Source organism: Orcinus orca, chromosome 6 (assembly GCF_937001465.1).
Source record: "Orcinus orca chromosome 6, mOrcOrc1.1, whole genome shotgun sequence".
Lineage (NCBI taxonomy): Eukaryota > Metazoa > Chordata > Mammalia > Artiodactyla > Delphinidae > Orcinus > Orcinus orca.
The window spans coordinates 120,723,328-120,750,073 of record NC_064564.1 but is presented as its reverse complement, the minus strand read 5'-3'; the positions used below and the strand labels follow the sequence as shown (position 1 = coordinate 120,750,073).

Genomic DNA, 26,746 nt, shown 5'->3' with positions numbered 1-26,746 from the left:
GGCTCATCTCTAAGAGAGCTGTGGGCACGGCTTCCGTCCAATGGACTGAACTCTGGGAAGACTCACAACACACCCACAATGCTCTTAAAAGGCTTACATGCACAAAAATATCACCAGCTTGGGTTGAAATGCAAAAACCAAAATGAGGCCTTTGGATCCCACAATTCTACTAAGCAGGAAGCAGGCCAAGAAGACCTCAGCTGGAAACATTCCCTACCTTCCACGGAAACGGGAGGGGACTCGAACGTTCACTACCTTCCACAGAAAGGGAAGGGGACTCGAACGTTCCCTACCTTCCACGGAAAGGAGAGGGGACTCGAACGTTCCCTACCTTCCACGGGAAGGAGAGGGGACTCGAACATTCCCTACCTTCCACGGAAAGGAGAGGGGACTCGAACATTCCCTACCTTCCACGGAAAGGAGAGGGGACTCGAACGTTCACTACCTTCCACGGAAAGGAGAGGGGACTCGAACGTTCACTACCTTGCACGGGAAGGGAAGGGGACTCGAACGTTCACTACCTTCCACGGAAAGGAGAGGGGACTCGAACGTTCACTACCTTCCACGGAAAGGGAAGGGGACTCGAATGTTCACGACCTTCCATGGAAAGGAGAGGGGACTCGAACGTTCACTACCTTCCACGGAAAGGAGAGGGGACTCGAACATTCGCTACCTTCCACGGAAAGGAGAGGGGACTCAAACGTTCACTACCTTCCACGAAAAGGAAAGGGGACTCGAACGTTCACTACCTTCCACGGAAAGGGAAGGGGACTCGAACGTTCACTACCTTCCACGAAACGGAAGGGGACTCGAACGTTCACTACCTTCCACGAAAAGAAAAGGGGACTCGAACGTTCCCTACCTTCCACGGAAAGGAGAGGGAACTCGGGTAAAACCAAGAGCCCAAGGGCTCCCAGGCCCCAGAACGAGTCAGGGCTTTCCCAACACGTGCTGGCTGCAGTCCAGCCGGCCCTCCTGTGCATCCCACTGGCCCCGTTTTGAACGGGAAGGTCTAAAGCAGCTACCCCTGCCCGTCCCACTGCTGTAGGCTGGGTGTGGGCGTGGATAGCTCGCCTCTCTCAGTTCACGGCTCTAAGATTGAAAGAGACTGTAGGAGCCTCAACCAGACCTGGGTCCGATTTGGATGACGAGATTCGGGGCGCTGAGCTGATGCTGTGATGGGATGCGTCTGGGGAACTGGGAGTGGAGGTGAGTGTATCTTACACTGGATCAGCGGACTGTGGTAGGCAGCCTCCGGGACGGCCCCCAAGGACCCCTGCCTCCTGGTGTTCGCATCCCTGGGTAGCATTCTCCCCATGAAAAGCGGGCGGGCCCGGCAACTCCTTCCTGACGAATGTTAATACAACAGCAAGGCTGACGGCTGTCTCTCCTGAGACTGGTTTCTGTAGCCTCCGTCAGGTACTCGCATCACGAGCTGCCACACAGTGAGGACACGCAAGCAGCCTGTGGAGAGGCCACGGGACCGGGAAGCGGGGCCAGTCACCAACCACGAGCGAGTCCGATCAACAGCCTGTGAGGAGCCTGAACGCAACCCTCCAGTCCTGATCAAGCCTTGGGATGACTGCGTCCCCGGCCTCAGCTGGGCTGTAAACGTGTGAGAGATCCTGGGCCACAGGCACCCTGTAAAGCCACGCCTGGATTCCTGACCCTTAGAAACTGAGATAATAGATGCTTGTTTTAAGCTGCTACGTTTTGGAAAACTTTGTTGGCTTGTGTGCAAATTATTCCCCTGCCCTGGGGCCTAGCTGGTTCCCACACACCTTCACTCTGAAGTCTCCTCCCCTCTTTGGGTCCCCTCTGCCTATGCGCACCACAGCTTTCTTTGTAACCAAGAAGGCAAAGGAGTAGAAGAGTTGGCTTCCCCACAACCATCTATGAAAATCGCAGGTGCCCACGTGTCCCAGAGAGCACTTGGGCAGCCACCGCCTTCCCCCGCCCAGAGCTCAGGCAGCATGGCGGGTGTACGACGCCCACCCCGGGCTCCAGCACTGACTCCCCCGCACACTAGCTGGGCAGTCCTGGGCCCATCACACAACGTCTCCAGTTATTCATGCATGAAGTGAGTCGTCGTGAGGATCTGACAAAGTCGTAGACACTGTCTGTCAGCTGCACTGCAGCGCAGAGAGGAAAAGGTAAAGTTAAACTGCATCCCAAGTCGAAGCTTTCCTTCGACCTAGGTCCAGCCTCCTCCCTGGCTTCTGAGAAGTCTGCAGTGGTGCAAGGCCTCCTCGGGCTGTGGCACGGCCGCTTCTCACTCAGAGCCTCCACCGGGTCAGAACTCAGCCTCTGGACAGGTGTCAACAGCACCCCATCCCCAGTCTCTGGGCTCAACACAGGGAGGAGCCCAGGGAAGGGGACTCTTCGCTGCCCGGCCCTGTGCTCGTCCACAGTGAGCCTCAGAAACACCTGCCTTCCAGGCCTCCCTCACCTGCAGAGGCTGGTGAAGGGACCCAGGCCCACTGCTGCCCTCCGGCCTCCCCAGGAAGCGCTGCTGCATGTGCCCAGGACCAGACCCACAGGAATGAAGGGGTCAGGACCACAGCCCCCTTGAGCCTCCACGGGACAGCAGACGTTCAGAAGATCGCACACCAGGTGCGGAGGAGGCCACAGAGCCTTAAGCTGATCTTGAGACTCTACAGACAGGGCCAGGGAGGGAAGGAGGCTGCCCATGGCCAGCACCCGCACCAGTCAGGGCCCGACCAGGACAGGCCTCCCCTGCCTGCCAGCAGCCTTTCTGACCCACAGGGGATCACAGTCCCCCAGCCCCCGGGCTCTGCTCCACAGGCCCCAGCTCACACTGGGTACGGCATCGTGGGAGGGGTGCGTGCGCTCTCCGGCCAGGACACCGCGGACCCGTCTGGACCCGCAGCAGGCGTCCCTGACGAGGTGGCCCACTCACCCCAAAATCGAAGCAGTTGAAGGAGGACCGGAAGTAGCTCCTGGGCCCCAGGCCGTACATCTTCAGGGACATCTCTGTGAGGAAGAGACCCAGGAAAACAAACTCTGCAAAGTCTAGGAGAAGCCGGAGAAGAGGGGGATTAGCTCGTGTCTCCTCCCACCTGGCTCCAGCCCAGACAGGAGGACACCAGACCTCTGGGCCGACCCAGGGTGGGGCTTCCAGGCCTGGCCGGTGGCCCCTGAGCTCCAACCTCAGCCCAGGACAGAACAGCCCGCGAACAGACAGGGAGTGTCGCAGAGAGGTGCTCCTTCCAGCTGGAAAGCTGAGTGCCCAGTGCCTTGGGACACAGAGGCAGCCTCCCAGGACTGGGCTCAAGAGTGAGTTCTGGGTCAAGGGCCCAAATCTCCCAGGGGAGGACCCAGGCGTCAGGCAGAGGGCGCCCAACCCCCGTGAGTGAGACTTCTGCCGTCAGTCTCATCCCGCGCTCCGTGCACTGACGGCAGCTGCAATCCCTCAGCCACCCGGCCAGAACCCCCGTCCCTCTGCGAGGACCTCCTGACCCCCCTGGACGCACAGCAGCACCGTGTTGGGTTTTAACCATGTTTGCAGGCTCGCCCCCCTAAAGGCGAGTGTCCCTACCACCTGACACCCCCAGGCCCCCGCAGTACGAGTCTCCCAGGAGGCACCCATGCTCGCTGGGGGCCTTGGGGAGTCATACAGAGACCCCTGTGGGTGGGGTGCCTTGCGCTTCCCGCAGGCTGGGCCGGGCAGGCAGCAGTGGTGAGCAGGGCCTGCCTCAGCCCAGGGATCCCACCACGGCAGTGCTGACCCGGCTGGCAGGACTGAAGGGAGGCTGCACTGGACCTGCTGCGAATCCAGGGCACACAGACACTACCCCTAACCCAGCCTGAGCATAAGGCAGGGTCAGAGCAAGAGGAAACAGTCCAAAAGCGGTACGAGGCCACAGACCGCAGGAGACGCAGCCGAGCTCGGCCACTGACGGGCCGCCAAACAGGAATGCCAGACGCCAGAACAAGGCCACTGGCTTTGACCCTCATCCCAAAGCTGGAATCCACCTATCATTTCAGACAGTGAGCCTCTGACCCCAGGGCACGGGAGCCAGGGAAGCAGCTCAGCACCAAGGGCAGAGCCCACCATGCAGGGCCAGGGACCGAGGGGTCCAGTCACCAGGCAGTTGCCCACCCAGCCTCCCCAGGGCCTCTGGCATCCAGGCTGGTTGGGAGACTGGACCTCAAGCAGCTCATGCTAAAACAGATGGTAGAAGAGGGGGCCACACACTTCCTGCCCTCCCTGCACACCCCGAAATCTACTCTCCCCCACAGCTCTCCACCAAGTGCTGCACAGAGGCAGCGGCCTCACTGGGCAGGTCTGCGGCAGCCGAGGCCCTGAACAAGCAGAGACATCAGTTCCACTGCCCACTGGGCACCGTGCCTCACAGACACACACGTGATGGTCCATACGGCCCTGGAAGGCCTCGGGCAGGGGACCGGAGTACGTGGACAACCAGCTCCTGCCTGGCCTCTGAAACCAGTCAAAACCACCACCAGGGCACCCGAGCCGAGCACGGGACGAGCAATGAGACGGCAAAGCAGCCCTCCTGGAGGAACCGCAGGAAAGCCGTGCCCGAGTGCAGTGGGAACACAAGCCCCGGGGCCCCTGCCCCTCGAGGCCCCACGAGAGGAGCTCAGGTCCTGGGAGGAGAGACCACGGAGACAGGCACCCCAGCCACACACACGGCAGACCTTGGAGCTGACACTGCCTGGGTGTCCACCTTGCTCCCGGGAGACCAAAGCGGGAGCCCTGTGCATGAACGAGCACAGGAACCGCCGAAGGGGAGGCTTTCAGAGACAGGGGACACCTGGAGCGGAGCCCCCGGCACCCTGCCTGCTCCTTCTCTCTCCCAAGGAGGAGACCCTCAGCTTCACGTGCTCAGCCTCCCCTCAGAGGCCGAGAAAGGGTGCTCACACATTCATCCCTAAAGCATTCATTCAACTAGCAGGCCCTGGCACTACTCTGAGCTGGCCCGGGAGACAGCTGACCCCTCTCCCCAGAAGATTACAGGCTAGGGGAGTGGAGCAGGTAGGTTAAACAGTGTGTGCATTATAACAAGAGGACAGCGTGCCGTGGGGGGACAGAGGGGAGGGTGGTCAGGTCCATTCCGTGAGGCCTGGGGGTTCACGGGATGACAGCACCCACTCCCATCCCTCCTTCACCATCCAAGCCTCAGTCTCGGGGTCCTTGGTGCACTGGGAGCGGTGTGCTTGGTGGGCAGACAGTGAGGTGCACAGTGCCCGCTCTCTGCGGGGCGGCCAGCCTCAGGCCAGAGTCCCATGGCGAGCTCTGAGGAAGCTGGTCCAGAAGGGGAGTCCCTACCTCCGCGTCTGCCTCCTGCAAGGTCTGCCCTCCCTTGCTGGGTCAGCCTGTCTCAGCCCAGCTGTCAAGGGCACTGAGCAGAGGTGTCCAGAGGCAGCACAGACCCACCCCTCCCTCCAGCCACTTTCCCTGGGGAATATGCTGATGAGCTCAGGGGTCTCCAGAAAACCACAGAGCAGGCAAGGCAGTGAGGGGGCAGATTCCCCGCCAGGGATACCTACGGCCTGGCCCAGCACCTGGACACTTCCAGCCTCGCGCTCCTGCATGTCAGACAAGCGACCAGGCCATGCGGCTCACCCCCAGCCCGCTCAGCTGGTGAATGCCCAGGAAACAAGGAGAAACCACAAGACTGACTGGGCGCCACCGGCTTCTTCCGAGGGAAGAAAAGGCCTGGTTAGGAGGCCCCAGGGAGCAGGCGCACCATTCGCCGAGGTAGGAGGAAGCCCTGTCTCCCCGGGCCCTACCCAGCCCCCAAGGGCGGGGAGACTGCAGCCTGAGGACTCAAGGCAGACACTGAATTCGGTCCCAAACCACGTCCCAAGCCACCAAACCATGGGTCCAGGACACATGATTCAGGGGCCAGGGCACCAGTTCCACATGCACCCTCCGTGCCGTAACCCGCCCTCTCCCGGGGAGCCAGCCTGGCTGCTAGAAGCTCCCTGGGCTCCTCTTGCTTCCGCTTTCTCTTTGCCCTTTCCCATTATACCAGCAAAGATTTCAATCGAAGTTTGGGAAACAGTAGCCTGGAGTCCCACCCCCAGCACAGGCCTCCCCACCCACACTTTCAAGCAGCCCGTGGAGCCGTCTGTCCACCGCCCACAAGAACCCTTCAGCAGCTTCCCAGGCTCCCAGTTGGAGCTGCCCAGGCTCAGTGTGGCTGGCCCGTCAGGGGCCAGAACTGGGAGCCAGGACGGTTCTTCTCTGGAGAATGGCTCTCTTGGCCACCTAGGTGACTGCAGGCGCGCAGGGTTCCGAGCAGAGAGGGAGGCGCTTGTGGGGACCCAGAACAGGCTGTTTCCAGATCAGCTGCGGACACGAGCAGGGTGAAGGTGGCTGACCCGGGGAAGGGGAAGGAGGGAGCACTGACCGCAGGACAGAAGTCCTTCGTGCAGTGTCTTCGGAGCTCTTGTGAGGCAAGACAACAAAGCAAGACCTTCAGTTGCACGTGCCCTGCAGGGCCCTTGGGTGTGAAGGGTCAGCCTGGTCCCTGGGGAGGGACCTCAGCTCTTTGCCTCCTTGGAACTGTAGCCAGGGCCGGACAGGTCATGACCCAGAGCCCCTGGCCTGGCCTGAGGCTCATGGACACAGGCTTGCAAGGCATCCCTGGTCATGGACACACCCAGATTCAACCAACCAAGAAGACAAGCAGAAACAAGCAGAAGAGCCGGGGGAGGCCCCTGGGAGCCAGGACTCTCTCTCCTCAGGGGTCCAGGGCAGATGGCTCCCTCGTTCCCTGGGTCTAAAGCCCTTGTGGCGGAGGACACATGACCCTGGTGCCCCAGACCCCTCACTCATTTCCCACTACCCCGATGGATGGGGGTCTAACCAGATCAGCCAGGCTCCCTGGAAGCAGGGCCCAGGTTGTTGGGGAGCCCTGGGATGGGGAGCCCAGGCCTGGGGCACAGCCAGGCCCCCAGCAGAGGCCCCTGGAGCACTTTAGTCAGCACAGGGGTCCTGCCCAGGGCATCCCAAAGCAACAGGTTGTGGACCGGAAGCGGTTCAGAAGAGGTTGGCGGAGGCGGGGCGGGGGCAGGGGTGGGGGCAGGGGCAGGCCCGGGCCCGGCTACGTACACAGCGCCGTGGTGAGCCGCTGGGGCTGGTTGTAGTGCACCATGGCCACGCACAGCGTGTTCAGGGCCACCACGCACAGCACCACCCAGTAGAAGCTCTGCGCCTTCACCAGACGCCGGATGAAGAACCGGAACATCTTCTCCTTCCTGCGGAAGTACGACGAGCTCTCCGTCTTCCCGCTCTTGAGGCTGGCTCGGGCAAAGGGGGACCCTGCGGGAACAGGGGCTCGCTGAGGACGTGGGGGACAGGTGGGCCCCAGGACACGCTCGCCCTCCGCCGCTGTGAGCCCCGCAGATGCGTCCTCGAGGACGTGTATCCCCCACCCCACAAGGACGCTTGCCCCCAGCCCTGGCCCAGCTCGAGGCCCCAGTTTTCCACAGGCACCAAGTGTGTCAGACCCGTTACCGACATTGTGCTAATGACCCGTGTCCCCTGCAGTGGGTCCTGCCCCCACCCCCGCTTCACAAACGAGGGAACCCAGGGCCTCGGCGGTCTCCATGGCTGCTGGGCTCTGGGTGCGAGATCTGGATTGGAACCGGCCTCTCGTCCCCAGCGCCCCCGGCCACCGTCCAGGAGGGCAGCCCCAATGCTCCCAGGCCATTCCCACTCCTCTGTGCGGCCTGGGGAGCCCAGCTGCTTCTGGCCCTCCCTCCCTCTGTAGCTCAGGGGTCAGCAGCCAGTGACCACCTGCTTTTCAAGGAGTTTTACTGGAACACAGCCAAGCTCCTTTGCATCTGGCCCAGCTGCAGAGCTAAGTGTGGTCCACAGAGCCCCCAAAGCTGAGTCTCCAGAAAGTTTGCCAAGGAAGCCGCTCCTCTGCCCCGACTCACCAGCCAAACCCACTGCCCCCACCGTCACTTCCACGCCTGCGGCACCTCTGCTCTGCCCCACCGAGAAGCGCTGCGCTCACTGGCTCCTTCTCGGCTCCACGTCCCGGCGTCAATACCGCCCTTCTTTAGGCTCCAGCTAACAGGTCTCCAGCCCCCCAACGATCGCACCCTTATACAGCTGCACTCTGTCGGCTTGTCGGCCTGTTTCGTGCCCAACCCCCAGGCCACACTGAGCTCTGGGGGGACAGGGCCACCCTCTGCACCACCCAACCCCTCGCGCCACTTGACAAACGAGCGAGCAGACTTTGTGGGTGCTTGGAAGGTCTGAGTGCCTCCGAGTGCTCAAACCCAGCTGGCTCTGAACCCCTGGCCTGGCCGTCAGTCCCTGGGGAAGGAGCGTGTGGTGTGTGTTCGGTGGTGGAGGGCGCATTTGCACAGGTTCGTGTGCGTGTCCACACCCAGACTCAACAGCACAGAGAGCATTATCAGGCTGCTGTTCTCTTGGATTCACTAAGTGAAGACGGGCCGAGGCCTCTGGAGAGACCTGTCTACAAGCTGAGCAGCTGCGTCGGGCAGGGAGACGCTGTGCCCCAGACACAGGAGGGGCGGCCCCGAGGAGCATCCGCCAGTCCGCCCTGTGGCGGGATGGGGGGGGCGTGCAGGGCCCTAACGGGGAATTCCTGGCTCTAGACGCCACACCCCACCCACACCCACGGAAGACACTGCTCCGTCACAGCCTCTGGCTACGCCGGGACACAGCCTCCCAATCCACGGCCAGACACCAGCCAGTGCCGATTATTCGGGGCTGGCTCATTCAATGAAACCTCTTGGCCAGCCTTGCCAAGGGTTGCAAAATGCCAAGGCCACAGCCAGCTCCCTCCTCAAAGGCAGCCCTGGGGCACAGAAGAAGGACAGGCACCCAGTACAGACAAGACGAGGAGAAACCTCCACACAGGCAGAGCCATCACGGACCCACCCTGTGAACCCACAGGCTCAGAAACCCCAGACACAGCCATTTAGAAACAGAGTCGCACACACGTGCTACACAGCATACCCGGACGCTGACCACGCCCCCAAAGACACTCAGATTCACACAGGCACACACACCCGTGAACACACACAGGCCCGCTCTGGGGAGGGAGGTCAAGAGAACACTTGACTCGAGCAAAGCGCTTTGTGCATACCCATGGCCAGTGAGACAAGAAGCACATCCTCCACAGACACTCCCTGCTGGACAAGCCCCGTGAGGCCAGCCAAGCCCGGCCACGAGAAGGGCCTCAGGGCTGCTGCCCTCGCGTAGCTGCCTGGCCACCTCCGCCAGGGCCTGGGTCCCAGCAAGCAGCTCGTGTGTGCTCACGTCAGCTCTCTTTTACGGTGCTCAAGGCAGTTCACAGTAAAAGTGAACACACGTCACACCCAGAATCGTAGCTTTGGGGGAACAGGAGGCACCGGGACTCCTTTTGGCTTTGTGCAGTTTTCAGGGTTAACTTAATCGGCATATATTCTTTATGACGAAAAGGCTTATTTCAAGAAAAATACGTATCTTCAAGCTCAAACTAGGGGCAGTCGAGAATGAAATGGACTGTGGACGACAACAGAAGTGAGCACTGGCTAGGACAACGCGGGTGCCCACAAACACCTGGGTGTCTTCGCGCTGGGCCCAGACGGGGGCTCGTTAGTCAATATAACGCCTACGCCCGTCCTGCTTAGTGCCCACCCTTCAAGAACCGCCCTGAGCGGGGCACAGAAACGCAGGGTGGCCGCGACCTGCCCCTGCCCCCACAACCCTGCCAGGTCACAGGTCAGAGATCACAGGTGACAGGCAGGAAGTGCAAGTCCCCTTCCGGCTTAGTGGCTGCCCCTGCGGGCCTGGGGGGGGAGCGGCGGAAGTGACGTGGGCCGAACACCAGGCATGTGGACGTGAGCCCCGTCTGCCCACCGGCTAGAGAGTCCCTACTGGAGACAGGTCCAGGCTCACATGCGCCCCACAGGGTCTCGGGGTTAAAGGAAACCATGCAGGCCAGCCCACTGGGCCCCGACCCCGACCCGCAGCCAGCAGGGGGCGGGGAGCGGGGGGGCACCCCGGAGGTGCCAGGCCCCACGTCCAGACCCGTGGGAACCAGCAGGTGCCAAGCCTGAGGGCCCCCGAGTGCAAGGAGACCCCTGGGCTCCGCCGGGGCCACGGGGGAAAGTCTACAGGGTCCCAGGATATGGCACAGCACGAAACCAACGACAATAAAACTGAGAGAGAAAATAAAATTCCCTCCCAAAATCATTCAGCAGCTGAAAGGAAAGAAGTTCACTCTGAAAACCCCCAAACTAGTAGCCTCAAAAATGCAGCAAAGCAATCTTAAATAAACACAGGCAATGTAAGGAGAAAGAAATCATGAGGAAAAGGACGAGAGACACAAAGGAGCAAAGTAAGATACACATGAAGTAACAGGGACTCCAGGACTAAAAGGAACAAGGAAAGGAGGCTGAGTAACTGAACAACGGGAGAAAACATCCCTCACGTAGGAAGACCTGAGCCTGCAGCTGAGGCCCACTGCGTTCCTGACCCCAGGCAAAGGGAGTTACAGGCGATACCTTGTCTGTGCCAGGAAACGAGAGGACAGGGCAGTGACACCCACAGAACAAGAGACAATGACCACAGCAGCAAAAGCTCCCTCGTCCTGAGAACCATGGAGGACACCTGAGTATGACCGGAAGCAGCCAGTCCCCCACCTACACACCCGTCTAAGGGGGCAATAAGGAATGACAGAGCAGGCCTGAGACAAAGCAAACCGCTGTGTGGTGCGCAGCGACCGCAAGGTGAGAACCTCTACGTGACCGTGCGTGTGATGGAAAGGCTAAGTCAGGATTTCTGCACCCAGGGCAAACACAAGGACTAGCAACAGCCGAGAACTAAATCCCCCAAACAACTCAAACCAGGAGTGGGGAGCGAGGAGGGCAAATACTGCAAAGGTCACATCTTATGGGTTGTGGGTAAGGGCAGAGAGATGGGAAATAGGGCGATCTCGTTATGGAAATAATGCATCTTGGTGGTAAAGAGGGTAGAGGAATACACTAAAATAGCAAAGAAAATGTTTCTAATTCTGGGAGCAGGGAAGGGAAGGTAACCATTTGTGGAACAGAAGTGGGAGGGATCAAAAATGAGCAAAGGAGGAGAGGGTGATAAACGGCAACCTAATCAAAGCAGCAAAGCTGGGGAAAACAGAGACCACAGTATTAAATATCGACACCAGATGTGAAGGAATGAGGAAGGAGAAAGTCACGGATGTCAACCCTTACACTGAACGGAGACAGACTGGATCCCTCCGTCAGGGACAGAGACCGTAAGACTGGGTTAAAAAAAGAAAAAGCAAACCCCAGCTAGTACTGCATGTAAGAAGAGCGCTTAAAATGCTTAAAATGATGAAGAAGGGTTGAAAATGAAAGGGAAAGCAAAGATACCAAGCAATGCAAGCTAAAAACCAAAACCAATGGTGGTAACAGAAAGTATGACATTTGCTGTCAGACAAGGAATTGTCCAGTGGAGGAACTAAACGGATAAAGAAGGTATTGTGTGATGATGAAAAGCATAATTTACAAAGAAGATGTAACCGTCATAAACTCCACATCTACCAAAGCATACAGTGGGCAAAATACATAAACAAAAGCCCTGAGAAATACAGGAGGAAGCGTCAAGGAAATGCAGATCAAAACCGTAAGGACTTATCACCTCACACTTGTCGGGATGGCGATTTCCAAAAAAGACAAAAGACAAGTGCTGGCGAGGATGTGGAGCAACTGGAACCCTCGTGCACTGTTGGTGGGAATGCAAACTGGTGTAGCCGCTGTGGAGAACAGTATGGAGGGTCCTCAAAAAAGTTAAAAATAAAACTACCTGATGATCCAGCAATCCTACTACTGGAAAGAGAGAGAGAAAGAGAGAGATCTCCAAAATAATTGAAGTCAGAATCTTGACGAGATCTGAGCTCTCCATGTTCGCTGCAGCACTATTCAGAATAGATAAGATGTGGAAGCAACCTAAATGTCCACTGACAGATGAATGGATAGAGAAAATGGGGTCTATACACACCACAGAATACTACTCAGCCTTAAAAAGGAGATTCTGCAACATGCACCAGCACGGGCGGGCCTTGAGGATGCCACGCTAAGTGAGACAAGCTGCCTTCAGAAGACAAATACCTCGCGACGGGTTACGCGCACATGAGGGTCTAAGATAATGGAATTCATAAAGCCAAAGACCGGCACGGTGGTGACCAGGGGCTGCTGGGCGGGGATGGCGAGCTGTGATGAACAGGGACAGAGTTTCAGTGAAGCAGGATGAACAAGCCCCGGAGACCTGCTGCCCAGCAGCACAGCACCTGCGATCAACAGTGATCCATTGCACACTTGGAATTGGAGAGGGTGGATCTCATGATGTCATGATGTGTTCCTACCACACACACACAGAATTTTAAGGAAAAATAAATACAAGAGAAACTTATTGGTAAAAAAATAAAATGAAGTGGGAACGTTCAAAACACATCTTTCAGAACTGAACAGACCTAGTGACAAAACACAAAGACCTAAAGAACTGGAGAACACAGTCAATAAACTTGACTTCAAGAGATACCCATACAACCAGACAACTCTCCAAAACAGAGCATACACTTTCCGTCAGTGAAACTTTTTAAAATCAGTCGTGAACTCAGAGTTTGAAAATTTCTAAACTTAGAGATTTACTGGCCACATTTCCCAATCAGTATCTGATAAAATTAGATATAATAAAAACATACTTATAAATTAAGAAGCACACTCGCAGATAACCTTTGCCTCAAGAGGAAAGTAAAGAAATTGTTATCTGGAAACAGTACAGAGGGGGACTTCACTGCAAAGCTTTGTGCAGAGGAAAATATACAGCCGTAAGTGCTTTTGCTGTTAAAGAAGAAAAAAGAACAAGTGACACATTTTCAGAAGTTAGAAAAATAATAATAAAATAAATCAAAATAATGTTAAAACATAAACCTAATAAAGGTTAAAAATAAAAATAATAAAATTGAAAACAAAAAATAGAAGAAAGGAAATCTACAATCTGGTTATTTTAAATGATCATTAATACAGACTAACCTCATATGATCCTAATTCAGAAAATAGAAAGCAAAGGTCAACATACTAACAACTGGAAAAGAGCAAAACCAAACTCAACACACTGTAGTCAGTCTCAGAGCTTTAAATAGGTTCTGCAGTCTGAATGGCAGAGCCCAACATGTAAAGCGCCCACCTGACACCCCACTGCATCTCCAACATGCGTCTCAAACTCAGCACTTCTGAACCGAATTCCGGACATCGTTCCCCAGAACGCACGTGTCCCAGGTCCCGTCCTCCCAGGGAGGGCTACTCTGTGGACACTTCCTGCAGAGCTGTCCTTGATGTCTCTCTCTTTCTCTCACACCCACGTCCGACCGGTCAGCAAATCCTGTGGGCTTGTCCTCAAAATAGATCTAGAATCCAACCACTTACCACCCCCGTGGCTGCCACCAGCCGCGGGGTCTTCATAGCGGCCTCCGACCTGGTCCTGCTCCTGCCCTCTCTGCACGGCAGTCTGTCCCCAGCGCCCCGCAGGAGCCAGAGGCTGCCTCCCCTCTGAAGACCACCCTGGCACCCAGAGTCCCCTGACCCGGTCATTTCCTCTCCTGCTGCCCCACCCCGCCCAGCCCCCTCCACCTGGCCCCAGCCACACCGGCCTCCTGGACTCTCCTGCCTCAGGGTCCTCTCACCTGTCATGGGGATGCTCCGTCTCCAGCTGAGCTGACTTGTTCACTTCCTTCAGCTTTTTACTCAAAGGCGACCTTTCCCGAGGCCATCTGCGGCCACTCTACTTAAAATTCCAACACGCCCCAGACCCTTCAAGCCCCCTCCTTCTCTACTTTTTTTTTCTTTTTCACACCTAGCACTGGAATGGAAACTCCAAAAAATGAAAGGCTTCTGCATCTTGCTTAGTGCCGTAGCCCAATGCCGCAGGCACTTCCCAGCGCATCTGGGCACTTAGTAAATATCTGTTGAGTGAATGGACCAGCAAATGACTGAATACAGAAGAGATGAAAAGAATATAAGAGAACTCTACATGCAGCTCTATAGAAACAAGTTGGAAAAGGCAACAAAATGGAAGATTTCCTAACAAAATATAATTTATAAAACTGGTCCAAGTTCTTTTCCTTTTTTAACTAGACGGGTTCACATTTTTATCTCACCTTTAAAGAACAGAAAATCTAGGTGTTATTTAAATTATTCCAAGCTACAGAAAAAGATTTTTTTAACTCTCCAATTCATTTTACAAAATCAGAAGACAAACTCTAGGTAAAATAGGAACGGAGGGAACTCACATGATAAACTTGAAAAAAATTGAACAAAATTCAGATCCACACATACATGGGTCTCTTATGAACAAACACAAACAACCCAGTAGAAGATGTGCAGAGTATACGAAGAGTCACCAACACCTCAATTTTAATGGGAAACAAACATTTAAAAAGAGGTTCAAAATCACCAGTAGTGAGTGAAATGAGAATTAAAGTCCCCGTGAAATATCACTCTGTAATCATCCAATTACCCTCAGACTGGTAACAGTCAAAGTAGCCGCAACATCCAGGCGGGACGAGGGCCGACGTCTTCCTGCCCTGTTGGTGGGTGTGAATTCACAGCCCTTCTGGAGAGCAGTGTGGCGGCAGCCCTGAAGGTGCCAACACACCCCTCACCTCAGCAGCCCAGCTCCTGGGAACCCATCCCGCGAGGGACATAAAGCACTGGTGAGGAAGGACAGATGTTTATAGGATTTGGGGGGCGGCTGATTACCTGACAGTGAATCCACACCACGGAACACCACACAGCTACTTACAAGAGCGAACTCAAATCAGACCAACTGATGGGGAGGGGTTTCCAAGAGGCACTGATGAAAAAAATTTGTATGGAACTATTTCTGTAACATGAAAAGACCCCAAAACTCTACAACATGTATATGTGCCTGTGTGTGCGCGCACACGCGCATGCGCGCGCACACATGTGTGAGTGTTATCGAGAAACAAGGAAGGGTAAACCCCAAGCTATTAACATGGGTTTACTGGGGACAAAGAAGGGGAAAGTGTAAACAAACAGATAAACAAATACACAAATGACTTATTAGAGAGGTCTGTATATAAACATAACAATATAATGGGAAGCAGCTCTTCCAACTCGAGTCCACTCAGGATCGCTGGAGAGCAAGGAGGTCTGTGCATGAAAAGCTGTCATTGCCAAGCGCTGGCCCCCCTCCCACACTGCCGAAGGTGGAGACCCAGGGCTGAGCCCCCCTTTGCCGCAGAATGCACAATGACAGGGCATTTAGCGCAAAGAGGCCTGGCACTTCTGGTGCCAGACTTCTGGTACCAAGCTGAGAGGAGGTACTAAAACGATAAAAGATAAAAGAACCAGGTTCCCCTTTCACTGTTTGAGAAGCAGGGGATGAAGCCAAGGCCTCAGAGGCAGCAGACCCAGGGAACATGGGAGAGACACAGGGTTTAGAAGAGAGATGGCAAGAAACTTTCCATCCCTACAGAGTCAGTGACACACGCAGCCTCCGGCCTTGGGATGTGCCCAAGGGCTCCACGTCCACACAGGACGGCAGAGCCAAGAGCAGGCAGCAGCCAGCAGTGTGCTGAAACGCATGAGCGTGAGGCCGGAGCAAAAAGGGGCTTCCAGGAGCTGTGCACGCAGCCCACCCCAAGGGCTGGCCCCAGGCAGAAATCCCAGTACCAGGGCGCTGTACTTCCTACTGTCGGGTGGACGCACACGGGGCTGGCTTACTTGGGGGTGTGGGCGGTAGGGAAGGAGGGAAGCCGAGGCGACAGGGAGGGAGGGGGCGCGCATTCCGCACGCAGTCACAGGCCCACCGAGACTCACCCACAGCACAGAGGTCTGCAAAACGGTCCTCCCCCTCCTCCGCGTGGATCAGGTCATTCCGGCTCTTCTTGGTGGCTGCTCTCTTCAACACTGCTTTAAACAAAGGGTGGGAGGGGGCGGCATGAGTCCGGGCCTCCAGATGACCTGCCTCGGGGCTGGGTGGTGCCCTTGTGGGCGGTGCCAGGAACCAGCACCCTTTCCAGATCTCTCCTGAAGCTGAGGCTAAGGGAAGGCAGGACGATGCCTGGCCCCCATGGGCCCCTCTCGGTCTTCAGAGCAAAAGGGACAAAGGGATTTTGAGGTTGGGTCCTGCCTGTCCTTCTCTCCACGATGATGCCCACAGGGAAGGCCTGGCTACCATGGAGACCAGGAAACCTCCATGTGGGACAGGGACAGGGCTGCAGTCGGCTTCCCCAACGGCCCACACTCCAAGGCCAGGTGAGACCAGAGAGGTCAGGTCAAGGGCGCAGAGGGGCCAGCACAGATTGCTCAAGGCCCCAGGTGTGGGCCCAGGTGTGGCCCCAGGTGTGGGCCCAGGTGAGACCGCAACATGCGTGGCCATGCTGTCTGGCCCCGTCCTGAGCAGCAGGTGTGAAGAGAGAGCAGCCTTCCTGCCACCGGGGCTGTGCTGGCCCCCGTCCCTGCCCCCGTGGCCCCAGGCTGTGCTAGGGGTCTTTCTACAGCAATCTGGGGGCATCTACCTGAGCCCTGCGGACAGATACGGCTTGGATTAAACTAGCACTTTTCAAGCTTGTAGAAGCAGCGCTGTCCAACAGAACTTTCTATGATGACTTGAAACGGGCCGAGACTGAGGAGCTGGATTTTCACTTTTGTTTCACTGTAACATACACACCTGCAAGCTCACACTGTCACGTGTCAGCTGTCAGCGGCCACGCTGGAAAACCCAGCTCTCAGCACAGGCTCCCGTGACCCCCAGGCTGAGCCCACTGCCCGCGATGCCCACTCTGGTCCATGGCACGCAGCCCCCCAGGAGCGGGCAGCTGACCCTCCCAGCGCCTGCCTCCAGAAAGGCCCCGCCCAGGACCATGGTAAGCGACCAACGTGCAGGCACCTGGCTGAGCAGAGAGCATCATGCTTCACGTGCAAGTGTGCACACGTGTCACTGCCCGCCCAGCCACCAAAGCCCCGTGGCCAGGCAAGGAGTGCGGACAGCGGTCACCTACCATCGAGAGGGGACTTCTCCTCTGCGTTCTTGTCCTCCTCGGCCAGCATAACTTCCTCTGTGAGAGAGACACAGCCTCAGGCCACAGCCCTCCTGTCCCCACCCCTGACCAGGGCTCGTCCCCCAGGAACACAGCAGGAAGGAGGTGAGACCCTGCCTTCTCGGCCCTCACGCTTCCCGAAGCCGGCAGGGCCCGTGGCTGAGCTTGTCCCACCGACACACACCCCTTGATGGGGCCCACAGACAGCACCCTGGGAAGAGGGCCTGGCTTGCTCCACCTCCCAAGTCGCCCTCCCGAGGGCAGCCCCCGCCCCAGGTGAGCTCGGTCCTGGGAGGGTCCGGGGAGGAGGAGCCAGCAAAGGCCAGGCCAGGAGCACCACGCAGCCCTGTCCTCACCGGCCTTGAAGATCCACTCCAGGTACCCGTTGAGCTCCCGCTCGATCTGCTGCTGCCGGCGGAGCTTCAGGAAGGCCCGGCGGTTCTCCACCCGCTCGCGCTCCTTGGCGAACTCCCTGTGATGGGCGAGGCCGCAGCAGGAAGCAGAGCAGGTGGGTGTGAGCATGCCCCCAGGCCCCCCGTGTGCGGCCAGAGGCACAGGGGCTCAGGAGGAGGCCAGGACGGGGGAAGCAGGCCACGGGCCACCCCTCCGGGTACCTCCATCACCCGGCCTTTCCCCGCCTCCCCAGCACTTAACAGGCCCAGGTGAGCCCTCCCTCCTCAGGCTCCTGCAGCTCGTAGGGACAGCGCCTCCGTGCTCAGAGAGGGGCTCCAGAGGGCAGGGACACTTCCACCTCCCCCTGGCCTAGAGCAGGCCTGGGCATGCACCCTCCGAGTGCCGGGCCCTGTCATCTGGACAGAGACGCTACACAGAGCTTCTGGACAACAATCCCCCAGAGCAGAGCTTCCACTTTGTTTCTTCTGCTGGTTCAGACCCAGAGCCTTTGCTAGAAGGAGGGACGGGCAGGCACTGGATCGGCTCAGGGCAGCCAGAGATGACAGGGAGACATTCTAGAATCACCCAGCTCCTCAGCAAACCACTGAGGCTCTCCTGCCCTCCTGGGCCCCCAGCACCACAGCCCGTCTCCCAGCCAAGCTTAGAAGTCAGGAGGCTCAAAAGGCCGGAAGGAAGCCATTCACACACACGGGCACAAGAGCGCGTGCCCGCGCACAGACCTTAGCTCAGGTCCCCAGAGGGCAGGCAGGCACACCCTCAGGGCAAAACAGCTATGCCTGTTCTCTGCCGGGCGAGCGAGCGGCTGTCTCTCCCGCAGGAGAAGCAGCTTCTGGGCTTGGCAGGGGGGCGGGCCCGGCAGGCCTGGCTCCTGTCACGCAGCCACGGTGAGAGGGAGAGCTTGGCTCCGACCAGGATGGACCCCAAGCCTGAGACTGGTGTCCACCAGGGCCTGAGCTGCTGCAACCCTGGCAATGAGAGGAGACGGCTCCCACCTGGACCTCTCACCAAGTCCGGAATCTGCAGGAACGCGGGGCCCCTCGCGGTCTCCCCACCAGGCCAGCGCCATCAACCACACCGGAGGGCAGGAGGGCCTGGGGGTGGCAGTGGGGCGTGACCATACTGCCCGGTTGGCCGAGAGCTGCCAGCAGAAACTCGCTGCAGTGACCAAGGCCTGGCCGCCGGGCAGCCACTGCTCAGGAGGCGGCTGGCTGTGGCCCGCCCTCCCCAGGCTTTGGCCCCACTGGGAGGAAGAGCTGCGAGAGGAACCACCGATTCTGCTTCTCTGGGCACTGGGAGGGTGAGAGCCCGGGGCGTGGCGGGGAGCAAGGCTGAACCAGCTCCAGGCTGGCCGGTCGGCAGCCCTCCTCCAGATGGGCACATGTCGTGTGCTGACCACTGGCCTGAGGGGCCGCGCAGTCTCCCGCCTCCCCAGGGCTGGCAGAGAACCCTGGGGCCCCGCTGCTGGAGCTGGAGGCCGGAGGGAGGGCTCAGCTGAGCTCATTAGGAAAATCAGCCCGTATCGGCTGGTCCCCAGAGGCAAGGATGCCCGCAGCTTGGGGCAGGGCTGGGAAACACAAAGTCCGGGGCCCCTCACCCAGTCTCCGCTGCTGCCCCTGCTTCTCTCTCACGTTCTCCGGAGTAAGCTTGAGCAGGACCCACTCGTGTCCCGCCAGCCTCCCCGCCACACGGCCCAGCACGGGGCCCGCCCTCCTCACGAGTCTGGCCCCCGGCCAAGCTCCCACATCTAGCAGCCCCAGCTCTGAGCATCGCAGACACCACACCCTCTGTGCCTCCGCCCCAACAATTCTCTGCCTGGGAGCCGCTCCCCTCTCCTTTGCCAAGCTCATTCCTGGTCCCCTCTGGGCCTCAGCTGAGCTGCCCCTTCCCCAGGAGCCTTCTCTGAGCCCCAGGCCTCCCTTGGCTTCCCCATCCCAGCTCGGACCACAGCTCCCCCCGCCGCCCCGACTAGGAGTTCTCACCGGCCCCCTGTGCTGTGGGCCTGCCTGCTCCCGGCGGAGGTGCTTACAAAGACACACTACTAACAGTCATAGTCTTACAGGAGGGGCCAAGGCAGGAACACGTGCCAGAGCCAGGGCACAGAGCCCTTGGGCCCAGCCACTGTCCTCTCTGCGGCTGTTCCTTTCCAGACCAATATGATAGCTGCCCCCTGAGTCACGACCTCAGGAGCCTTGGGCCTGAGCAGGAATCTTCAAGGCGGGTGGAATGGAAACTTTCCCCTCCAGCCCTACAGGGAATCTGATGCTCGGGTGGGGGCAGGGAGGCAGGCCAGCCCAATGCCCTCTCCCTCTGTCTACACAGATTCCTCGGCCCCAGACAAGGGCAGGAGCCCCAAATACCAGCCCTGGTTGTTCCCTGAAGCCAACAGCACTTCCTTGGTCCTCGGCCCGATGCAGAACAGGAGGGCACGATGGGCCACAGGTGTGCTACACCTCACTACCCATGTAGGTAGGAAGCACCTTTCTCCAGGAGGGACCCCAGCGCTGCATCCTCCCTTGTCTTCTGCTGGAGGTCAGCAGGGACGGGTGACCAGAGAGGCGAGGCAAGCCAGGGGTCAGGGCTGGGCTGGAGACCCAAGGCCGCTCCATTCCTTCTCCAGTGTCACACAGAAGGGCTCTCTTGTCCCCAGGGCTGCTCAGAAACCGCACCACGAACCCAGATAAGAGGCAGCAGCAGCCCCTCCCCTGACTCAGAGGCCGGGGTGAAGGCCAAGAGCTAGGGGTAAGGAGGCCAGGGCCAGGGACCACCAAGGGAGAGGTCAGAATGGCAGCACCAAGGACAGGCTGGCTAGAGCTCAGGACGCTGGGAGTGACCGTCCCGGGCCAGGCCGAGCCTCGCCTCCCCCACCACACAGGCCGTGTCCAGTCCCATCCGCCCCCTCCCCGGCCTGCGAACACAGAGGTAGCACACAGCCGCATGGCCTCTTACCCCGAGAGCACGCCCAGCACCAGGTTGAGCATGAAGAAGGAGCCGATGATGATGAGGGGCAGGAAGTAGAGCCAGTTCCAGGTGTTGCCAGCCGCATCGTTGGTCTGGAAGCAAGAGGAGATGTGCAGGACGGTGGGCAGGACAGAGCCCTGGCCACAGAAGCTCCCCGGCCCTTCTCACACACCGGCAGAGTCCGAGTGCAGGCGGGTCCAGACAGGTAATCCAGGCAGGACCCACCATCACGCCTGCCTGCCCTTGCCCCACAGAGCCCCCCTCTGGGGCTGGGGCCCCCAAAGGACCCAGGACCTTCATGCTCCTTGAAAAGGAGCCCTGGAGTAGCCCCAGGGGGCCAAGGGCTGCCCCAGGTATCCCGCCTGGACACCTCCCCTCTGCTTCCCAGGCTGCTGGACACACCAGGCAGCTCCAAAGACATTCCTCCTTTGTGAAGCCCACGGACCCCAAGGCCCAAGTCTGATCTTCTTTTTGTCTCCTGCAGTTTCCACAGCTCAGAGCAGTAAGCCCTGTGCCGCATTCCCCCGTCAACGGCAAGCCCACAGGTCCCCAGGGAAGAGCTGGGCCTAAGACAGAACCCAGCACCAGGGCCTGGTCTAAATAACCAAATGCAAAAGGTCTTCCCAGACCTTTTGATTTTTAGAGCACAGCCCACAGAAGGGTGAGGCCCTCTGAGTCCAATTCATTTCCACTGTTGTTTTGTTCTCAGGGGCCCCCCGTCGACCCAGCTGAGAGGGATGGAGAGCCTCTTTCTCCCCGCGAGTCTGGCGCTAGAAGTGAACCAAGAGGGGTGGGTGTTGTGGGCAGGTGACCACCCGGCCCCTCTGCTCCTCTCTTCAGGGGCGGCTCACAAGCCAAGGGCCAGGGCCCTGAGCAGGAGAGAGGCAGGGAGACGGCCTGGCACTGCCCTGAGGCTGGGGCTGATCTCCAGCGCTGCTGTCGGAGTTCCTGCCCTCCAGCGTCTGCTGGCCTAGGCAGATTTGCGGACTCTACCCCTGCAAGTCCTGAGTCCCCTGGACTGCCTGCCACTTGTGGCTTCTGATTCCCGGACACTGATTCCAGGCTGGCCGCTGAGACCCCCGGGCCTTGACCAGAATGGACACTCAGACCCCCAGCTCTACGTCTGCCAGTGTTCCCAGACCACACCTCTGCCAGCCCCACATGCAACTCCGACCAACGGGCTAAGATGGCCACCAAAGCCGCCCATCTCCCCGAAGGGCACCCTCAAAACCTGCCTCCTTCTGGGAAAAAGGAGAGATGTGCTGCCGCGGCCCCAGCTCCCCTCACCTACTCGAGGACTTGGCTCCTGCAGTCTCCCTCTGATGGACCGTTCCCATCAGTAGCCAAAGCAAAAACAAGACAAAACAAACAAGGACTCGCACTTCTGGGAAGATGGAGTGGACATACTCTTCCCTATTTCTCCCATTGAGTACAATTAACAGCCTGGACATTACATCTAGAGCAAATATATATTTCACAGAAGACTCTGAAAAGTGGAGAAAAGAAGGCAGATGAGCTGGGACCTCTGGACCCATGGTGAGTTCCCTGTGTTTTTGTTTTGTTTTTGCCTCATATATCCCAGGCCTGGGGCTTTTAAAGCCTACAACCTGGAAATGCCAAGAGACACAGACAAAAATACACCAACAAAAGCCAGCACTCTCTCTCTCTAACCAAAGGGCCAGGAAGGGGGGCAAGGCAGACAATAACTGCACTACTCCAGCCAAACAGGGCGGAAAAAAACTGTGGTGAAACTTCCATCCCTGCCAGCAAAGACCCAGGAGGGAGCCTAGGCGACCACCCTCCCCAGACTGTAATGAGGTAACCAACCTCCCCACACTCCCAAACCACAGAGACGTCAGAGAACGACAAGCAGGGAGGTGGGACGTCCTCCTCGACAGATGGTTGATAAGGCCTCCATCCCACCCCACCTCTGTGGTATCAGTGGAGACACACGGGGAGCCTGGACTTCCACCCCCACGTGACAGTAATAAGACACACCACCCCCTCCCCACTGAGGTGCTGCCAGAAAGTCAGACTTTCACCACCACCCAGTACCGAGGCCACACACACCCCCCACCCACATAGTGGGCAGAGACCACGTGGAGAGCAGAAACGAGGTACACAAAACCTTCCCAACCAGGTAAGTATCCTAGAGGCAAGTGGGGAGCCAGAACTACCATCCCACTCAGCAGTATGGAGAAGGCCCCCACAGTGTGTCAACAGAGGCCAGGTGGGGAAACTTTCCAGCCTTCTACTCCCACCTTGCAGTAGCAAGGAAGCAACCCCTGCTTCCAGTGACAGAATGGTCAGAGGAAGCCAGCTAAAACAGAGGGCTTAAGTCAGATCCAGGGTCCCAGGACACAATGCCAAAAATGTCCAGCTTTCAACTGACATTCACTTGCCATACCAAGAACCAGGAGGAACACAAACTGAACGAAAACAGACAATCGACAGATGCTGCGATGGCTAATTCTATGTGTCAACTTGACTGGGCCATGCGGTGCCCAGATATCTAGCCAAACATTATTCTGGGTGGTTCTGCAAGTGTGTTTTTGGATGACATTAACATTTTAATTGATAAAGTAAAGCAGATTGCCCTCCATAATGTGGTGGACCACGTACAATCAGTTGAAGGCCTGAACAGAACAACAAACTTACCCTCTTCCAAGTAAGAGAAAATTCTCTATAAGAGAATTCAGACTTCATCTGTACCATTGGCACTATTGGGTCTCCAACTACTGGCTTTCAGACTGAAACTGCACCATAGCATCTCCTGGGTCTTGAGCCTGCCAGCCCAAGTTTACTGCAGATTTGCACTTGCCAGCCTCCATAATCACATGAGCCAATTCCTAATAATAAATCTCTTTTTTTTTTAATCTCTCTCTGTCTCACACACACACACACACATCACACACACATCCTATTGGTTTTATTTCTCTGGAGAACCCTGCCTGATATAGATTGCCAACACTAAGATGACAGAGATGATAGAAGTATCTGACAAAGATTTTAAAGCAGCCACCATAAAAATGTTTCAGAGGGTAATTGTATACACACTTGAAACACATGAAAAAATAGAAAGTCTCAACAAAGAAATAGTATCATCAAATAAATAAAAGATACAAAGAAGAACAAAATGGAAAATTTAGAACTGAAAAATACAATAATCAAAATTAAAATCTCAATGGAAGGGCAAAACAACAGAATAAAGACAACAAAGGAAAGAATCAGTAAGTGGTAAAAGAGAATAATAGAAATTATCCAATCTAAAAGAGAGAGAGAAAATAGACTTAAAAAACAAAAATCAAACAAGTAAGAAAAAACAGAGCAGAGCCTCAAGAACCTAGGGAACTATGAGAGAATATTTGACATTCCTGTTTCAGAGTAGCAGAGTACAGGAGAAAGAAGAGAAGGCTGAACAGTATTCAAAGAAATGATAGCTGAAAAACTCCCAAATTTGGCAAGAGACATAAACCTACAGATTCAAGAAGCTGAGTGAATACCATACAGAATAAACTCAAAGAAATCCACACGACATTTCATTGTCAAACCACGGGAAACTAAAGATAAATTAAAACTCTTGAAAGTGGCAAGAGAAAAAGGGCACCTTACTTACAAAGGGAAACAATTCAAAAGATTTCTCATCATAAATTATGGAGGTCAGAATGAAGTGGCACAATACTTTTCAGGTTCTGAGAGAAAAAAATACTGTCAACAGACACCTACACCCATCAAAAATATCCTTCAGGGGTGAAGGGAACATCAAGACATTCTCATAATAAAAACAGGGAAACTGGGAGAATCTGTCACCCGCAGATCTACCTAAGAGAATGACTAACGAAAGTCTCTAAGCAGAAAGGAAATGATTAAAAAAGGAATTGTTAACCATTAGGAAGGAAGAAAGAACAATGAAAAGAGTAAAAATAGGGGTAAATAGATTTTATTTGTCCTTTTGAGTTTCCTAAATCATGTTTGACAGTGGAAGCAAAACTTATTAACACGCTATGATGTGGTTATAAACATATGTAGAGGAAATGTTTAAGATAATTGTCTTATAAATGGGGGAGGGTAAAGAGATATAAAGAAGGTAAGGTGTATATACTTCACTTGAGCTGGTACAATTATGACACCAGTAGACTGGAATAAGATATAGAGCAACCACTAAAAGACCAAACAGAGATATACTCAAAAACAACTAGATAAATCAAAATGGAATTTTTTCAAAAGTTCAAGTAATACACAAGAAGGTAGGAAAAAGAAAACAAAGAAACAAAAAAACAGAACAAACAGTAAACAAAAAATAAATAAATAAAATGGCAGATGTGAGCTCTAACATATCAATAATTACATTACATGTACATGGTCTGAATACACCAATTAAAAGACAAAGATTGGCTAGTGACTTTAAAAACATGACCCACCTATGTTTTATCTATAAGAAATTCACTTCAAATATAACAATTTAGGTAGGTTGAAAGTGAAATATGGAAAAAGAAGTATCATATAAACATAAATCAAATTAAAACTGTAGGGCTTCCCTGGTGGCGCAGTGGTTGAGAATCTGCCTGCTAATGCAGGGGACACGGGTTCGAGCCCTGGTCTGGGAGGATCCCACATGCTGCGGAGCAACTAGGCCCGTGAGCCACAACTACTGAGCCTGCACGTCTGGAGCCTGTGCTCCGCAACAAGAGAGGCCGCCACAGTGAGAGGCCCACTCACCGCGATGAAGAGTGGCCCCCGCTCACCACAACTAGAGAAAGCCCTTGCACAGAAACGAAGACCCAACACAGCCAAAAATAAATTAATTAATTAATAAAACTCCTACCACCAACATCTTAAAAAAAAAAAAATTAAAACTGTAGTGGCTATATTAATATCAGAAAATAAATATCAGACAAAGTAGACATCAGAACAAAAAAAATTTCACTAGAGACACAGAGGAACATATACAGGTTTCCCCCACTATTTGAAAGCAGTGTGTTCCTGTGAAACCTTTCCTAAGCCACAAAGGCATAAAGCAAAGAAACAATCACCATAGGACACATCAGCTAACACATACAGAAAATAAGATAAAACACAGATGCTCACAGATACAATAGAGCTATGGCAATATGATGCTGAGACGCTGAGTGTAGCTCCCAGGGAAGGAGCTTGGCAGTGCCACTCTTGCTGCTTGGAGTGCACACTGCCTTTATAATGGCTCACTGTAAAGCAAATGTTGAACACTATTTTCTCTTTTCACCTTTTTTCATAAAAGCATAAATCTTCCACGGATTTCTTTTGGTTAGTGGAAACAGGTATTAATGTAGGTCTTTCATAAAAGTGAAGTGGCATTAAGAGAACTTTTGAAAAGTGGGGGATACATTGTAACGATAAAAGAGTAAATTCATCAAGAAGACATAGCAATTCTAAATGTGTACACGCCTAACAAATGAGCTATAACATATGTGAAGCAAAAACTGAGAGAACTGAAAGGAGAAACAGACAAATGCACAATTATAGCTGGAAACTTCAACACCTCTCTCTCAAAAATTGATAAGACAACTAGACAGAAAATCAGCAAGGATATAAAAGAGCTCACCATCATCCAACAGGATGTATAATTGACATTTATACACATAATACACAACAGCACATTATATACACATTCTTTTCAAGTGTCCACAAGACATATATGAAAACAGACCATATCCTGAGCCATAAAACAAGTCTCAATAAATTTAAAAGAACTGAATTGTTTTCAAATTTAGTGTATCCTCTAACCATAATAGAATCAAACCAGAGACAAATAACAGAAATACAATAGAAAACTCTCCAAACACAAAGTACACAAACAATTCTAAATAATCCATGGATCAAAGAGGAAGTCTCAAGGGAAATTTAAAAATACATTGAACTGAATGAAAATGAAAATACAAGATATCAAATTTGAAAGACACAGCTAAAGCAGTTCTGAAAAGGAAATTTATAGCACTAAGTACATACATTACAAAAGAGGGAAAGTCTCAAATCAATAATCTAAACTTCCACCACACAAGCAAAGGAAGAGCAAAACAAACCCAAATCAAGTAGAAGAAAGTAAACAGTAAAGATAAATGCAGAAATCAACAAAGTTGAAAATGCAAACAATAGAAAAAATCAATTTTTGAAAAAGTTTGTTCTTTGCAAAAAGTTAAATTGACATACCTCTGGCAATACTGACTAAGAAAAAAAGAGAGAAGACACAACTTATCAATATCAATAATGAAACAGGGGATTTCACTACAGGACCAACAAACATCAAAAGGATAATG

General features: G+C 54.9%; 1 protein-coding gene and 1 long non-coding RNA gene across 4 annotated transcripts in view; one reads left to right on the top strand and one right to left on the bottom strand.

Moving 5' to 3' along the window:
* Positions 1-26,746, top strand: part of LOC125964748 (uncharacterized) — a 237,139-nt gene that overhangs the window by 9,944 nt on the left and 200,449 nt on the right. The window lies entirely within an intron of this gene.
* Positions 1-26,746, bottom strand: part of CACNA1B (calcium voltage-gated channel subunit alpha1 B) — a 194,171-nt gene that overhangs the window by 116,808 nt on the left and 50,617 nt on the right. For 2 of the 3 annotated variants that reach the window (XM_049711160.1, XM_049711159.1), the window contains 6 exons: positions 20,442-20,545; positions 17,438-17,553; positions 17,043-17,099; positions 15,859-15,948; positions 7,106-7,315; positions 2,921-3,033 (listed from right to left, as the gene is read on the bottom strand). In XM_049711160.1, coding sequence (XP_049567117.1) covers positions 2,921-3,033; positions 7,106-7,315; positions 15,859-15,948; positions 17,043-17,099; positions 17,438-17,553; positions 20,442-20,545 — 690 coding nt within the window. Of the gene's footprint in view, positions 1-2,920; positions 3,034-7,105; positions 7,316-15,858; positions 15,952-17,042; positions 17,100-17,437; positions 17,554-20,441; positions 20,546-26,746 lie in introns of all 3 variants that reach the window. The other variant, XM_049711158.1, reaches the window with a different exon arrangement.